The sequence below is a fragment of the Ammospiza nelsoni genome, chromosome 3 (assembly GCF_027579445.1).
Source record: "Ammospiza nelsoni isolate bAmmNel1 chromosome 3, bAmmNel1.pri, whole genome shotgun sequence".
Taxonomy (NCBI): domain Eukaryota; kingdom Metazoa; phylum Chordata; class Aves; order Passeriformes; family Passerellidae; genus Ammospiza; species Ammospiza nelsoni.
The window spans coordinates 79,068,745-79,084,677 of NC_080635.1; the positions used below are offsets into that span (position 1 = coordinate 79,068,745).

A 15,933-nucleotide genomic window follows, 5' to 3' on the forward strand; every position below is an offset into this window, starting at 1 on the left:
AAACTCGAGGTCACTTTGTCCTTACTCTCCAAGCTACACTTACTGCAAGTTTCCTCCTGAGCCTTACAGCAGAGAATCTGGACATCACCATCATGTAAGCATTTCAATTAACCTAGATTCACAGCTTCACTTCTGTCTTCCCAATGCATCCAAGAAACTATGAAACTACCTTATAACAAAAGCAATGTTATTTAGCTGGGGAGTTATGTAAGCAATTAAGAGCCAGGCAGAGACCAAGTCCTGCGTTATCAGACACACCCAGACATTACACAGCCACTTTTGATTCACACCTCCTTTTCTTGATTCCTTGGTATTTGTGCTTAAGATACTGACTTTAACACATCAACGGACAGTATAGCAACTAATAATTCTATTATTAGTTGGTATTTATTAATATTTATCAGCTATATATGCTGTTTGAAAAAATGGGAAGCAGCTACCTGGCGCACCTTCAGAGACAAAGGTACATGCCTTTCCAAGCAGAACAGTAGATATAGGCCTTTACCCACAAAGCTTACAGATGAAGACATTTTCTTTAGCATTTGCTTGATTACTTTGGTTTGCATTTAATAATACAGATGGCTGAGTGGTTTTGTAATTTTATAGCTGGCCTGTGCTAGTAATTGATGTGGTAGTGTCAGTCTTACTGAGGCTGGTTTGGAAACGCATGGGGTTTGAAAAGCTGCTTGTATTTAAAGCCTCTTGTTACATCGCAAGAGATGAATTAAATGAAAGAATGTTAAACAATGTTGGGGTTTTTTTTTCCTGTGGACTTTACATAACTGTACTATTTGTCCCAAGACAACACTGGAATCAGTATATCAACGATGAAGATTGTGGCTGACTTTGCAAGTCCTTCAAAAATGTAATTCCTATATACACAAGTTGTGTACCTGTCTTCCTGTCTATTTTCACTAACCTAAAATGAAGAAGTTTATTTTTAATCCAGAAAAAGTAATTTATTAACCCTTAGGCTGACTGAACACTATCATGTGAGAAAGGAAAAATAAAACAAACAAACAAAACTGACAATAAACTTATATTCCTTTTCACCTCTAGTTCATATTTATGAATATAAAAGTAAAGAAACCCCTGTACTAATGACATAAATCTATTTTCTGGAAGTAGAATGATGATCTTTAGCTACGCCCTCCAAAGTCTCAAGACCTCATTATCTAAAAAATGACTTGTCCTATTTCCATCACAACAACACTGATCCGCGTCAGCGCAGCGTCCTGAGTGAGTGATAGTTATGCACCTTTGCCTGTAGCAGTCTGACATGGTTTACTTTTGGCAGCTTTCAAAGACTGTATCTGCTTGGACTACTGACAGGTGTTTTGTCCATCATACTCTGTTGTCACAACTTGCTTCTCATTTGGGATAGAGTTGATTCATGTCACTGAACAGAGATAGTCCATGATATCTCTAGCAACTCACTTAGCTCTTCTAGCTGTTCTCCCATATGCAAAACACAAAGATGGACTAGATCCACGAGATCTAGTGATCTAAATTTTAGAGAACCTAGCTATTAGGAGAATCAACTCCCCTGTTGGTAGTGCTCTTATATTCTTCAAATATTTTCAGAGTGAGAGCCTGAAAGAGGATTTGCAAAAGCCTTATTTAGCCAGCAGCAAGTGCTAAAACCACAGCCCCATCTCTTAAAACAGATGCGCACATGGGTGCTTTGTCTCCTTTTGCTTCTTTTGCGATAGTAGGGAAAGCATGCCCGAGGTCCAAAGCCAAATCCCTCTTCTCCCTGAATAGGCTTGGGGACTATGGAATACCCTAAAGCAACAACCTGAAGCTGATGGCTTTTAACCAGTAAGCCCCAAGTATGAACATCTTACAAATCCGTACCTATAAATGTAGCCAGTTGTGAAAATGGTCAACAGTGAATTCCCTACTGCCTTGGGACACCTAAAACATATTTGGACTGTAGATTATCTAAAGAGTTCAGCAGCATTTCAGGGAACAGACAGAGAGATGAAGGATCCAACTGTGGAGTCCTAGGCTTAAAGCTACAGCAGACATACTGGAAGGCTTGGACTTTGCCTTACAAAACATAGTAAATAACATTTGACAATTCACTGCATGGGACTTCAAAACTAGCATACACAGAGAGAGTAGGAAGAGTTCTGCCTTAGATAGTCCTTGTAGGAATAGGTGATACCCTGAGAGATTTACACCACTGAAGGCAGAAAAAGTAGAACTGTAAAAAGACCACAGAAGGTGGTGTCATTTTTCCTCTAGGGCACATTAAAACAGTGTTTTTTGCAAACATTGAGAGAAGGATTGGACTTTCTGAGTACTATTTTTGTTACTTAGTCACTTACAACCAGCAATAAATCTTCTGCTGATGATTTTGTTGAGGATTTGTGTCATACAAAGGAATTCAGCTGACTACCGTTGTCAATGTGTCTCCGTAACAGAGTAAAACTCGTTTAGCTAGTAAACAGATATGTCCTGAAGGGTGGAAGAATAGATCTATTGGGCAAGAATTTCAAGAAGGTACTATTTCTACACACTTGCTTTTGAAGTCACAATCACACTTTTTTTCCTATGTAAAAAGGGCTGTTATGCTTATTTAAGATTTTGTTACTTTTGTTTAGATAGCATTCTGAACAAAGCCATTAAATCACATAAGCTAAAGATCAGTTTTTACAAAGCTTATAGATAAGAAAAACTAAAAAAAAAAGAAGCACGTTGCCTATAGTTAAGAGGAAACTAAGAGCTTAGATCATCAGATCACCTAGTGCCCAACTCTGAGTTCACTGAAATCGTCCCCAAAATTGTTGTTCACAGTAACAGAACTTAGCACAAGCTCCTTACTGATCACTAGAGACATGCTTATTATGTTTGGTCTGTTGTCCAAACCTATTTCAAATCATTTTAAAAAGCCAAAACATTTTTGTTGTGCTACTTCTAAAAATTAGCTAATGAATAGGTTGCAAGTGAAGAAATCATATTTATTTTAGGTAATTTAGAGTTTTGAACTGCTGTTTTGCAAGGCTGTGTAATTTCATGATCCAGTTAGTACCCACATATAATTCTAATAGCAACCCAATTCATTCTTACACTTACTTCTTTTATCTCCTAGCAAAGTAAACTGTTTGAGTAGACGATGTGATTTTTTTTGGTGGTGCTGCAGTTAAGCAGATCCTAATCTGTTTTGAAGATGAAGTAGTCCTAAGATATAAATAACCAGTGCCTCTCCCAAACAGATTTCACCAGTTCCTTCAGAAAACTCTCACAAACTCAGTGTGGTTCACTGTAAAGTGTGAGCAATAACGCCCATATTGACTTTTCAAAATGTTCTTGTGTGTGTGTGTTTCTGTGAGGCTTGAGGATTTTGACTCAGTGGACTGTAAAAGCAGAATCCAGTTATGGAGTTTGGGTGGATATTCAGAGCAGACCTTCCTTCAAGTGAGGAGTTGTTTAGCACCAGGGCCCTGACTCAGAATATCACTGAGTGTGATCTCGCAAGTGACTCACATATTTACTTCTCTGACTCTCTCTCCTCTTCCTTTAAAGTTAAAATACTGAGCCACTTTTCTGACATCAGCTCACTGCCAGCCAGCTATCAGCTGAAAGTCAACACAGTAAAATGTTAACCTTTCCTCCCTGAGGTCCCTCCACCTTAGTGAATGACACTTCCAGTCTCTGTTTTTCTGCCCTAGAACATCTGCCCAGCAGCCACATCTCAGCGCTGCTGGAACCATAGTTTGGCCACAACTTCACATGCCATTCCATGGACCATCCCTACCATCCAATTCCCCACCTCCATCCCTGCAGCCACAGCTCAGGCATCAGTAGCCTGTCTCCCTGCTGCAGCCACTCTTGCCTGGGTCTGATAAACAGCATCCTGTCCCCTCAAAGTGCCCACCGAGCGCAGCAAGGTGGCTGTACCTATCTCCAGCACAGTGTGGAGGCTCATCTTCCTCGAGGGGCATGAGGATGGCCTGCACCTTCCCCAGCACAGCTCCCCTCTGCCTAGTTCTTCATTCTCCCTCTCATACATGTAGGATATACACACAGGAGAGGGATGGAGTACCTCTCCTAAGAGAGAATTTGGACTGTTCAGCTTGGAAAAGAGAAGGCTTTGGGGTGACCTTATTGTGGCCTTTCAATACATGAAGGGAGTTTATAGAAAAGGGCAAGACTATTGACAAGACCATGTAGCAACAAAACAAGGGAAAATGGTTTCAAATTCAAGGAGTGTAGGCTTAGATTAGATATGGGGGAAAGAAATCTTTTCCATGAGGGTGGTGAGGCACTGGAATTTCCCAGGGAAATTGTGGAGGCACCATCCCTGACGTGGTAGGGCCAAGCTGGATGGAGACCTGAGCAATGAGGCCGAGTGAAAGATGCCACTGCCCATGGCAGGGGGCTTGGAATTAGAAAATATTTAAGGTCCTTTCCAACCGAAACCGTTCCATGAATCCCTGATTCGTGCCGTGAGCACTGCTGCTCTATCGGAAACACTGGTCTCCCATCTTCTCAAATATTGCTGGCTTTTTTTCCTGTGTGCTTGACGCCATGCGGGCAGGCTGAGGTCTCATGTGCCAAAACGCACACAGCCCTGTCTCCGAGCGGCTGCCTTGCCCAGGCCGGGCACGGCCCCGCCGAGCTCAAGGCTGCAGCCGGGCGCCGGGCGAGCGCCGAACAATGCGCCGCTCGCAGCGGGGCCTTGTGGGTAGGGGAGGCGGCCTGCGCGGGGCCGGGAGCGGGAGGCCGCGCCGGGCCGGCGGTGGGCGGAACGCGGAAAGCGGAGAGGAAAAGCGAGGCTGGCGGGGATCGCGGCTCCCGCCCCAGCAGCCGGCGAGCGCTGCAGAGAGAGCTGCACTCTGAGCCCGACCCCGCGGCAGCCGCTCCCCCTTCGCTCCCCACCTCCCCCCGCCCTCAGAGCGATGTCCCGGCGGAGCGGGCAGTGAGGCGGCGGCCGCCAAGGGACGCCCTGAGCGGCGAGAGGCGGAGGCACGGCGGGAAGCGCTCCGTCCCTCCCTTCCAGCTCTCTCCCCTCCCTCTCCCCGCGCCCGGGCGGAGCAGCGGCCGTTTTCCCTCGCCCTTCATGCCCGGGCGGCGGCCACCGGCGGCGCTGCCCTCCGCTCCCGCCTCGCCGCCCCCGCCCTTCCCGGGCTCGCCGCGCTAGGCCCGCCGGGCGGCCCCGCGCAGTGCCCTCCGCGGGCCCGGCACCAGGCGGGCCGGAGGATGAGCCAGCAGCCGGCGGGGAAGATGTCGGCGGCTCCCCTGGCGGCCGAGGCGCTGGAGCCAACGGCGGGGATGCTCGAGGGCCGCCAGAGGAAGCTGGAGTCCATGATCCGCGACCCGCGCTCCCCGGTCAACGTGGAGAGCCTGCTGGTGAGGGGCGGCCGCGCCTGGGGGGAGCGCTCGGCGGGGGAACAAAGGGAGCGCTGCCCTCGCCTCAGGCGGGCGGGAGGGAACGGGAAGGAAGGAAAGGGCTCCCGCGTCCTGAAAGTGCTTTCCTGGGAGAGGACGAAGGATCGTCTCCACGCCCCCGGCCGGGCCACCGGCAGCGGGGAGGTGGCGGGAGCGGCCCTCGCCTCCGGGACGGTGTTGGGCGAGGGGACGGGCACGGCACCGTGAGAGGAAAGCGAGCGCTCCCCGATTAGCAACATCTTATTTGGGGGAAAGCGAGAAACGTCCCTGGCGAGATCTGATCCAGGGAGAGGAAAGCGCCTTGTTTTCCCTCCCAGCATCGTTCACACCGTTCGCTTTCGCGCCTGGGAATCCCGGCGTGTCCGTCCCCAAAGTACCTGCCTTTGTGTGCGCTGCCGGGCACCCATCGCTCACCCCTGTGAAACGTCCCCTGGTGAAGCTGAGGTTGCTATGAGATGTGGAAATAATTCAGGAAAAGGGGACACGCCTAAGGGAGAAATGTAACTGGGGGATCCAGTGACCCTTCACGTTTATTTTTTATTGGGGCAAATTGATTCGTCTGTGTCCTGTTTCAAATAGCATTTTTCCGTGTGAGTGTATGAAATACAATTTACTTTAGTGAGGCATCTATGCCCTTGCGAAGAAGTGTGAAAGGGGTTAGATTTTCTCATTTAACCATCTGAACTCTATAAACACAGTCAAGAGACAGGTTATTATCATTATTATTATCACTGTTATCGTTATTTTCATTATTAGTATTATAAATATTAGTATTTTGACTGATAAATACTTTAGGGTCTTCAAATCTTATATTTCCAGTCTGCCCCAAGATTTCCAACGTGTCCCAGTTATGAGGAGCAGAAAAAGGGAGAATAAATCCCAGTCCTTCCAGCAGTTGCTCAAGGCACATACACTGTGGTTTTTTTTTGTGCTTTCAAATGACTCAGTTCTGTTTGGCCAAAAATACAGGAACTGACTGAACAGAATGTATGCCTGTGCTGTGTGGAGAATATAGGAATTTCCTATAACATCTGAAAAATGTTCTTCCCGAGGCTGTGGTGCTGTTACTCCTCTCATACATGTTCCGAGGCATAATGACAGCCATAGTCAATGGAGGGGGGTGGGAAACAGTACTGCATATCTGACTGGATTCAGATAAGTTTTTGCCTAGGTCAAAGCAGAGAGAGCTGCCTCTGGGCTTCGCTCCCAGCATTTTCACTTTGGTATTTTGCTTGGAAAACTTTGACCTGTGGCCAAAAAAGAGCAGTTAAAAATAGTACAGTCATTCTGAAAAATGCATCAGGTTAATACTTAACCCCAGTAGACTTTTTCACACTCTGCTTTTATACTTTTATATGCATGATTCTTTTATTCTCTCACCTCCCATGCCTTGGATGTAGATTGAATACACTAAAATATGTTTGTGTTTCTGAAGATAAATCCTAGCTGCAAAATTGAGACTGGGCTGCTTAGAACTTGATTTTTTTGTTTGTTTTATATGCTAGCAATGTAGACTGCTTCATGAAATACATTGAGAAAGCAAACTATGGGAGAGTGTTAGCTGGATTGTAAATGCATTTTTTTATAGTAAAAGTCATCACTGTTCTCTACACTCTGTCTGTAAGTATTGTTAAAAACCAGCAGCAATGAAATATTTTGCTAATCAATCACATTTCCTAGCTTGTGCAGTCTACATATCTGTGTATGAAATAATGGACTATTTATGAAATAATGGACTATTTATTATTCTTATTTAGGAAATTTGCAACAGATTTCCTGTAAAAGCAGTTTCTTTTGCTCTCTGGCATTGTTGCTTTATGAAACTTGACATTAATTTTGCATTGGTGTGCTGCTAAATAGTCTGAGTATGAAAGCATATTCATATTGAAAAATTTACTTGTTTACTAACCAGCTCCATTGCAGTGTAAATTATCAAAAGTGGAAATGTGTTTTCAGTTAAAAGTAGAAATACAGCAACATGAACTGAGAGTCAGGGGAAGCATCTTAAAAAGACTAGCTGGAATGCCACTATTCCATCCTCCAAAAATAACATAACCAAAACTAAAAATGTGGAATGGAATTCAAAATGGAATTCATTTCCTTACAGTGTAAAAAGTCATAAACAGCTGCTATTCTGTATTTTGTGTGCATGCTTTATTTTTGGGAAGCCGTAAAAAGCGAAAAAGTAGCTGTTGATCTCTAACACATGGTGTAAATTTGAAAGACGTGAGAAGCTGAGGTAATAAGCTGTCTTTCTCTAGATAGCAATTCCACTGTCATCAAGGGATGTTTTATTCAGTGGCTCTAAATGAAGAGACTCCCTTTGCGTACCTTCCTGACCACAGCATGGCTGACCACATCCATCTGTTCCTTCAGCAGGAGAATCTATGAAGCCAAAAACATTGATTGATGATGTTCCTCCCATCCCCCTTCAGGGCCCAAGAGAGACTGTTAGATGTTCTAATGGGATTTTTGCTGTCTTGTGTGCCTTAACAGTTATTAATGCCTGTGTTGAGCATAATTATTTGTGTTTGATTAAAGCATATCTTCAAAAGAGACCTGTGCATTCTCAGTTTAGAGGCATTATGAGATGGAGAACTCTGCATTTAGTTTGTTCTCACAGGCAGTTACGAAGGCAAAATAAAACGTCCCAGGAAACAACCAACCAACCAAAATGTGTGGCATGTTATTACCACCCATCTTCTGCTAAATAAAGAAAAGTCATGGAGGACTTTCTACTCATTAGCATAGATGAGATGCACAGCCAGCACTTGGTGGGGTTCTTCTGGTTTTGTTCTGATTAAGAGATGGAGAGAGGAATGGTAGAACTGGGTGCTCAGTGCTGTGATAGGTGTCAGCAAAGACATCCACAAAGGGAAGTGGTTATTGCAACCTCATTGAGGCGTTGGCTGAGTGCTTATTCTCTCATTGTGTCTTGTTGAAAGCTTGTTGTTAGGTTGCCTATGCTAAGATAAATAATTTTGATATTGTCACAGCTTTTTATGGTACAGTCTTACTCTTTTTGGGCATGTAACAGTGCATTAGTGGTTATGAAAACCTGTTTTCTGTGTTACATTTAGATCATGCAGATTACTTTATAAAGCTACCATATTTATATTATTTGCCTTTCTGCCAGTTGTGTCACCCACTAATTTAATGAAGTGACATTTTTATGTGTACTGCATGTACACATGGATGATAGCACTTAATGGCATTTGACCTTGGCTGATCCATAAGAAAGCCTTCTATAAATACATTCCTACCGAATAGTTCTGAGTTGACAGCTACATTTAAGGCAAGCTTAACAGTGCTCAAATACATTTGGGCATTTATGATTTTGCACATAAGCTCTATCTACAGTATGAGCTGAGTTATTTTTGATAGTATTTCGTACACATTATCTAGTAGGGGTGCGTTGGCAAGTGTTACCTTCTCTAAAACAAGAGCAGAGAGGTCACTGTAGGCTGTGTAAAACTAATCCAGACCTCCGCTTCCTTGCCATGTGTAATTGTATCACTTCAGCACACGCTGAACTCAACTTTTGAGTTGTGTGGTGGTGATGAACAGCTCTGGTAAATCTTATCATGCTCTTTCTGCAGTGCTCTGCCTGGGCTGGAGCTGCTCGAGTGCAGTTGTCCAGAGAAAGGCGCTGGTGTTTGCCCTTGGACTCCCTGGTTCAGTGCAAGCCTCAGAATTTTAGTGCTAAGCTTGAAGTTTGGCATTACACTGGAGGTGTAAAATGTTGAGTGTATTCTGGCTGCTCTGCTATGGTTGTGTCAGCTTTTGAAAGAAGGGGCTCTTAAAACTGTTAATTAGGCAGTGCATCAGTGAAATTGTGAGCACAGTGCTGCGCTATGCTGGCATGCAAGCGTGATGGACTGAGAAATGGAGAGATGATTAGCAGGAGAGTGCTCAAGTGTCTCAGAATACACATGCCTTAGAATCCAAACCCACAAACCAAAACTGAACTAATTTGCCATTTATTTCTTTTTAAAATAAAGCTGAGAGGTAAACTGTGTATTTACACTAGTTTGAACATGAATAGATGTTCATCTACATGGATCATTGCCATCAAGACCCTGGAATTTTATTCTTAATGAAAAGTGGATTGGAGACACAGCTGTGACTCCCATTCTTTCAGTAGGTGCATCTGTCCATAAAGATCTCATCAATTGAGTAGATGCCAACCTTGTACCAAGAGTGTTAATTGAGCAGATCACTAGGCTGAGCTCTGTTAATTCAGGATCTCCCGGTCATCATGGCTGATACAAGGTATTCCTTTGCAGGATTTTAGCCTTAGGAACTTTCTAAGTGTTTCATAATTAATATGAAAGTTGTTTCACTTTCCTGAATTTATTGCCACACATAATTTTGAATCAGCAAGAACAATCTGTTGTGTTAATTTGAGCCAGCAAGTACAGGGAAGAGATGCATATGTAGCAGTTAGCAGGATCTGATCTAAAATTCATTGCCCACTAAGTAATTTGAAGGCCAGATGATTCTCTGTTCTTGATGAAATAACGTTTTCTTGTTTGTTATATTTCCTGTGCTGATATTTCTCTCTTAGTTTCTGACTCTTTCTATAAATGTTCTATTTTTGATCTGTAATTTTAGAACATCTACTGCAGACTTAAAAATTATGATCCTTAAGGAAACTGAATTGTCTTTTGTTCATTGTTCCCCTCTGATGGATTTATATATAGCAGTATGGTTAGCTGGAAAAAGATAGTTCTACTTTACTGACAGCTTTTTATGTTTTTATATTCTGACTTATTCTACACTAGGATTAAAGTGTTTCACTTCTGATTTGAGAAAACAGAAAGAACATTTTGCTCAGCTTCAGGTCTTTTTACTGCCACACGAGATGCATGCAGATTTTGTGTGTGTGTATTCACAATAGGCATGTTCACTCCCAGTATTTCATCTCTGTTGATCAGATTGCAGAGTGTGTCATTAGGATCCTTTAATTGTTGAATCTTTGTAACAACTTAAAAGAAACATAAATACACCTACACTAGCAAATTAGCAGAGATTTCTTCTGTTTTATGTGTGCAGGAATAAAAGTTCAGGAACTCTTCACTTTTCCAAATATTAGTAGTCTCAGTTTCAGTTGAAATGTGTGCAAATGCTTATTAGAACCTGTTTTTTAAAGTACATTTTCAGTTCTAACTAATGGCAGAGCAGTGCCAAAGCATTTGGCTCTTTGTCTAGTAATGCAGTCCATAACAAAAGCTGCCTAATTTCAAAAGAAAGGAAAGTGCTACCTCAGTAGCCAATCTCCACAGCAATCAGTTGATGATTTCTTGCCAGTGTTTGATCTACAAAATATGACTGGAATTGTATCAGTGTCACAGAGGAGCTAACTTTGGATTTTAAAGATGAAAGTGATTAAAATTGGGTAGTAGAATTTTACATAATGAAAGATTTAAAGAAATTAAATCTGTGTGTTTTTATAACTCATAAGCATGGGGGGTTTTGGGGGGAAGAATGCTATATTGTGTCCAAGGTTTCTTCTAAACTGTTACACTGTAAAGCAGCGAATGATTCTGGTAACAAATTTATTTTAAATACTTTTTTTCTTGGTACATCCCATTGGTTAAGAACAAGAAAACAGTGTTTATATTGGCAGACTTGGCTAGTAATACACTTATTTTAATGAGCTGTTGGCAATGTAAACACAAGGTTGGATGCAGCGCTGGGTTGCCCAGCCATAGCTGCGGTGCGTGGAGCTGCTGCAGCAGCGCAGTGTCCGAAGGGCCCCTGAGCGCAGTGAGGCATCACCTGCAGCCTGCGTTGGCAGCATTGTATCCATTCCCTGCTAACAGAGTATTAACGCTGTATGCTGCAGTCAGTGATTGGGCCCCCAACATGCCGACAACTTGCAATATTTGGAACCTTTTGATTTTGTGAATTTTGTCCAGATTTCACTATGGTGGATAGTCTCAGTCTGTAACAGGTGCTTTGTGTGGTGTGGACTTAGCTTTTAATCTGTGTTTGTCTGCTACTGTTACAGCTATTGAAAGAGGGGCTCTTTTTTGTCTGTGAAGTATCATGCAGTTTTGTTGTTGGATGGACACAGATTTCTTCATTGTCATGTGAAATGTGCCTTCTGTTCAGTCGCTGCTTCATTTGTTGTAGGGTGTGGAAGGTGATAGACACGAGAAGAAAAACAATCTGGGTGTGACATACAGAGGGGTTTTGATTATGCTTGTCTTCCTTTAATTTTATTTTATACAGAATGGCTTACCTAAGTCAAATCTTTTACAGAAAATAACCCATCATGTGCTTTGTGTTTTGTGTGCCCAGATGGAGACTAATGAGTTCTAATAGTGTTCAGCATTGATACTTTAATTCCACATCATTTCATCATTCATTTTTTTTTAGGATAGTGTTGTTCAGATGGTACAGAGAATAAAAAAATGGTGTGCAGGAGAGTCTGAATCCTAATCTACTGCTATCAGTTTATGGTTTCAGACAAATCTTTCTTCATTTCCAACTATATGAAATGGAGATGATGAAGCTTTATTTTTAAGATGCGCTGGAAAATAATTTAATATTTAGAATAGACTTATGTGATCAAAAAAGTTGATCACAAGTAAGCCATGCCCAAGTGTTTAATTCTGAACCTTGAGGATTCAAGTAATCGAGTAATTGCTTTATTGCCTTTCGACTGTTCTAAATCATGGGTACTGATTTTATTACTCCATATTTAAAGTACAAAATTGGAGGATCCTACATAAAGCTAGATAAAGTTTGAATGACTCATCCAAACACAAGAATTTTCTTGTACTTTTCTTCAGGAGGAAATGAAGAGGAGGTCACATACAGGCTTGAAAGTAGACTTCCAACAGCTATGAAAGAAGAAAAGTTAAGCTTTAGCAAATACTCCTTTTTTTTTTTTAATCTCAAAACACATAATGTTGACTGTTACTGTCACCAAATAAATAAATAACTAGAAGAAAAATGCCTGAGTTCCACACTTTCTTTCAAACGCTATTTAAAGTTTAACTAAAATCTTGATTACTATTTAAAGGCTGTAACGCATCATTGTTCTTTGTCCATGTCACTGCTGTTACAGGTAGCCGTCCAAAGTCTATAGCTTCATTGTTGATTAAATATCAAACATAGTTCTGTCAACAGCATAGGTTTACCCTAGTATGGAACAGAGAGAAGGATCTTCAGGTTCTTTGGGAATCCCTTTTTACTGAATGAGCTCTGAACTTGGAAATCTGCTTTTGTTTGTTGCTACTGTACAACTTGATTGACTCTCTTTATTTTTCTTTAGTTTGAAATTAAGAGTGCTGCATTGATAAATTCACAGTACTGTGTATCTGCATACTTTCAATGAGATTATGCTCTAGAAACAGTAATAGCACAGGCTTTGGTTGAGGGATATACAAACATTTGGTGTGCCTATGCTATAAAAATGTTCTATTTCATACAGAAAATAGTTAAAACTGGTTTTCCTTATGGTTACTGAAACTAGTTTGTTCAAGTCTCATTTTCGGTTTAGTGCTGATCATTTTAAGTACAGGATTAGGGAGACAAGCCTTTTTATTTGTTGCATGTTTAGGACACAGATTTTTGTTTGTAAATGACTTTTAGCAGCATCTGCTATATAGGGAAGGCTATATTATGATAGGCTTCTACAATGTGCAGCTAGAGTCATTGGAAACAAGCTGCAGTAAATAGATAAAAGATCTTCTGAGGTTACTTAATATTGGTTGCACCCCTTCTTGCACAATTTTATAATTATGCTTGACTTCTGAATTATGGGGTTTTTTATAAAATTTTAAACTTTTGTGATAAAATAACCATGAAGTCTCTCAATTTAGGAATAGAATTATTCCTTCTAATAGTTTAGGAGAATGGAGAAGAGCAAGAAATAATAGCATGTTAGAAGCTAGTGGTTTAGTGAGTGAGAAATGAAAACCTTTCCAATGCCAGGGGTATGCATGCATGATCTGTTTCCTTTAGGGAACATCTCGGGACCTCCTCCTCCAACAGTAAAAGTTAGGCCACTGAGGCACTAAGCCATAGTTTTTATTTCTTGGCCTGTTCAATTTAATCACCTTTTTGGGGTGTATAAACCTCGATTATAAAATACCTCCCCCTTTTATTTTATGTTCTTTTATATGAAAAGTGAGAACAACTGCTTGAATTACTCATCTGGCAAGGAGGTACTGGCAGTTTATGATTGTATCGCAGCTGCTGCTATTAATTTAAACATTATTCTATGTTAATTTTTTTCTCTGTGAGTACAAAATAATAATTGTGTTAAACTTAAGACTTGCATCCATGCTGGTATTACAAGCACCTGTACTATATATCTGATAGGGAAAGCTGAAAATAGCTGCACTTGCAAAAAAAAAATCCTATTACTAAATTGTTAAGTTTTATAAAGCAGTTTTCTAAATTGCTTTCAAATTCATTTTTCAATATCAGTTTAATTATATGGAATGTGCTTATTTTTTATTGTATTTTTTAGTTATTTTCCTTATTCCCCACTTGTCATCTTCCCAGAACTGAAGTACTTGTCTTGACTCTGCAAATGTGATGTTTTTGCCAGTGAGGGTGGGAAGCAGCAGAACTCTGTTGTCAGAGTTCTGCTGGTAAAACCTGAATGTAACAGCAAGCGAGGCAGCTGAACATTGTTTTGTATGCACGTAGTGTTCTGTGTTGGAAATATTTTAAGCTTGTATTAAAAGATAATAATAAATACACTAATAAAAGCTATGTCTCCTGAAAAAAAAATATTATGTTGGCAATTCCTTTTAATCATAGACATCTAGCTAGATCTCTGGTTAAGAAATTATTTCTACTCAGATTATGAAGAAAACCACTAAATGTGGACACAGTGATGAGGAATAGTTTATGTGTGCAGAGCCTGGAACAGTAGCACCATGAGGTGTGAATCATTTCATCTATTTTAATGGTTGGCTGCCTCTGAAGAAAGGCAATTTAAGTGTCAAAATAAACTATTTCAGTGCTCTCATTTTTTAGAAGAAATACCAGTATTTGTTCCCACATGTGCCTTGCAGTGTTTCTCAAGTGGCAGAAGTCCCAAATGTCCCCTCTCTACCTGTGAAAACATCTTTGGCAAATTTGGACATATATTAAGTGAAAAATCTAACTAAAAATTTTGTAAGGTATGAGGTTATTCATTATTTAAAAAGCTCCTGGCTTTAGTTTATATGACTCTACTGCAGAACTTCACTGAATCAGAAAATCAGAGAGAGCACTGAGCCCAAATGCAGAGCTTATTTTACATTTTCTACCTAGAATAGACTGTTCTGCTTATTCTGCCATATTGCTGAAAGAATGTTTGCTATAAGTTGGGTAAAAGTACATATGGTGATGTGGTATTCGTGTTTTGAAATCACACTGTCTAAATTTATGAGGGAAGATGTGCAGTATGTCTTACAGACAGATGGGAATTAATAAAATTGCAGTATACTTGCAATACAAATTCTTTTTTGTTAAATCAAAACCAAGTGAATGTACACTGAAGTTATTTCTGTTTGTCAGTGTTTTACATCAAATGGATGATGAATGTCACAGGGGAGAGGAATGGCTGTTTTGCCTTTCTGGAGTATGCAGGAAGCAGGACTGAAGAAAAGTCTTAGACACATTTTGTTCCAAGGTGGAGCTTCTTAGTTCTATTTTGATTTCAAGCTTACTTTCTACAGTTTATCAGAAGGAGACTGCCATGTAATTGGACTCCTTTCTTGGCACATGTTAATTGTTCTTGGGTTTGTACACAGACTAAATTTCTGAATTGTGGAATTTGTTTTGGTTTTACTGCCATCAGGCCTTGATTTTTTTTCTCATGTGTGAACTCTTAGCACTGTTGGATCAGTTTTCCTCTAAAATGGAAGTGGGGGACAGACAAATGTGCTGGAAGCTGCAATATCATAGAGTCACTGATGCTGAAAGCACATATGGATTGTGAGAGAAGCATAACATTTTTTTATCTTCTTTGTGTTTGCACAAAGTAAAAAAATAATGAAAATGTCATTATTGTGGTAAAATGTCACTGTCATCTGTAAGTTTGTATGTAATAACAGGAACTCAGGCTGTGTCAGGGTTCTCCCCTGTACCTGGTGTGGTGTTGTCCAATCCCTAGTGGGAAGTTCCTGGCCCAAGATTGTCCAGAAACATCACTATGGTTACAGTGAGGGGACTGGAGGCCTCACACAGAGGTTCAGGTGCTGCTCTTGTTTCACAAAAGGATTCACCAGAATACCCTTTCAACTCAGAATATTATGTATATCCTTCTGTGAATCTGTGATTTAAGTCAAAACCAGCAGAATGATCAGCAATTTAGGCTTAAAATGAACCTTGCCAGTGCTCAGAGTGAATGATGGTTTCCAAGGCCACATCTGTAACAGCAAGTGAAGCAAGAGCAGCACCAATTATCTCATGTTATTCCTGAGTTATTTCTGAAAATGTAGATCTTTGAGTAGGTGAACATATTCAATAACAAATTTTTTTCTATGTCTGAACTCCCTTTGACAGTGAGGTGTATCTACCTAG

At 41.0% G+C, this 15,933-nt stretch overlaps 2 protein-coding genes across 2 annotated transcripts in view; both read left to right on the forward strand.

The window, feature by feature from the left end:
- The first annotated feature begins 1,675 nt into the window (after positions 1–1,675).
- Positions 1,676–5,149, forward strand: LOC132070694 (basic proline-rich protein-like). The gene is made up of 2 exons (XM_059467679.1): positions 1,676–1,711; positions 4,547–5,149. Exons 1-2 carry the CDS (start codon positions 1,676–1,678, stop codon positions 5,147–5,149), a joined length of 639 nt encoding a protein of 212 aa, XP_059323662.1.
- ROCK2 (Rho associated coiled-coil containing protein kinase 2) overlaps positions 5,125–15,933 on the forward strand; it is a 104,164-nt gene continuing 93,355 nt past the window's right edge. Inside the window, exon 1 of the mRNA XM_059468915.1 lies at positions 5,125–5,358. Within this exon, the coding sequence (XP_059324898.1) occupies positions 5,209–5,358 (150 nt within the window). The 5' untranslated portion in view covers positions 5,125–5,208. The remainder of the gene's footprint in view (positions 5,359–15,933) is intronic.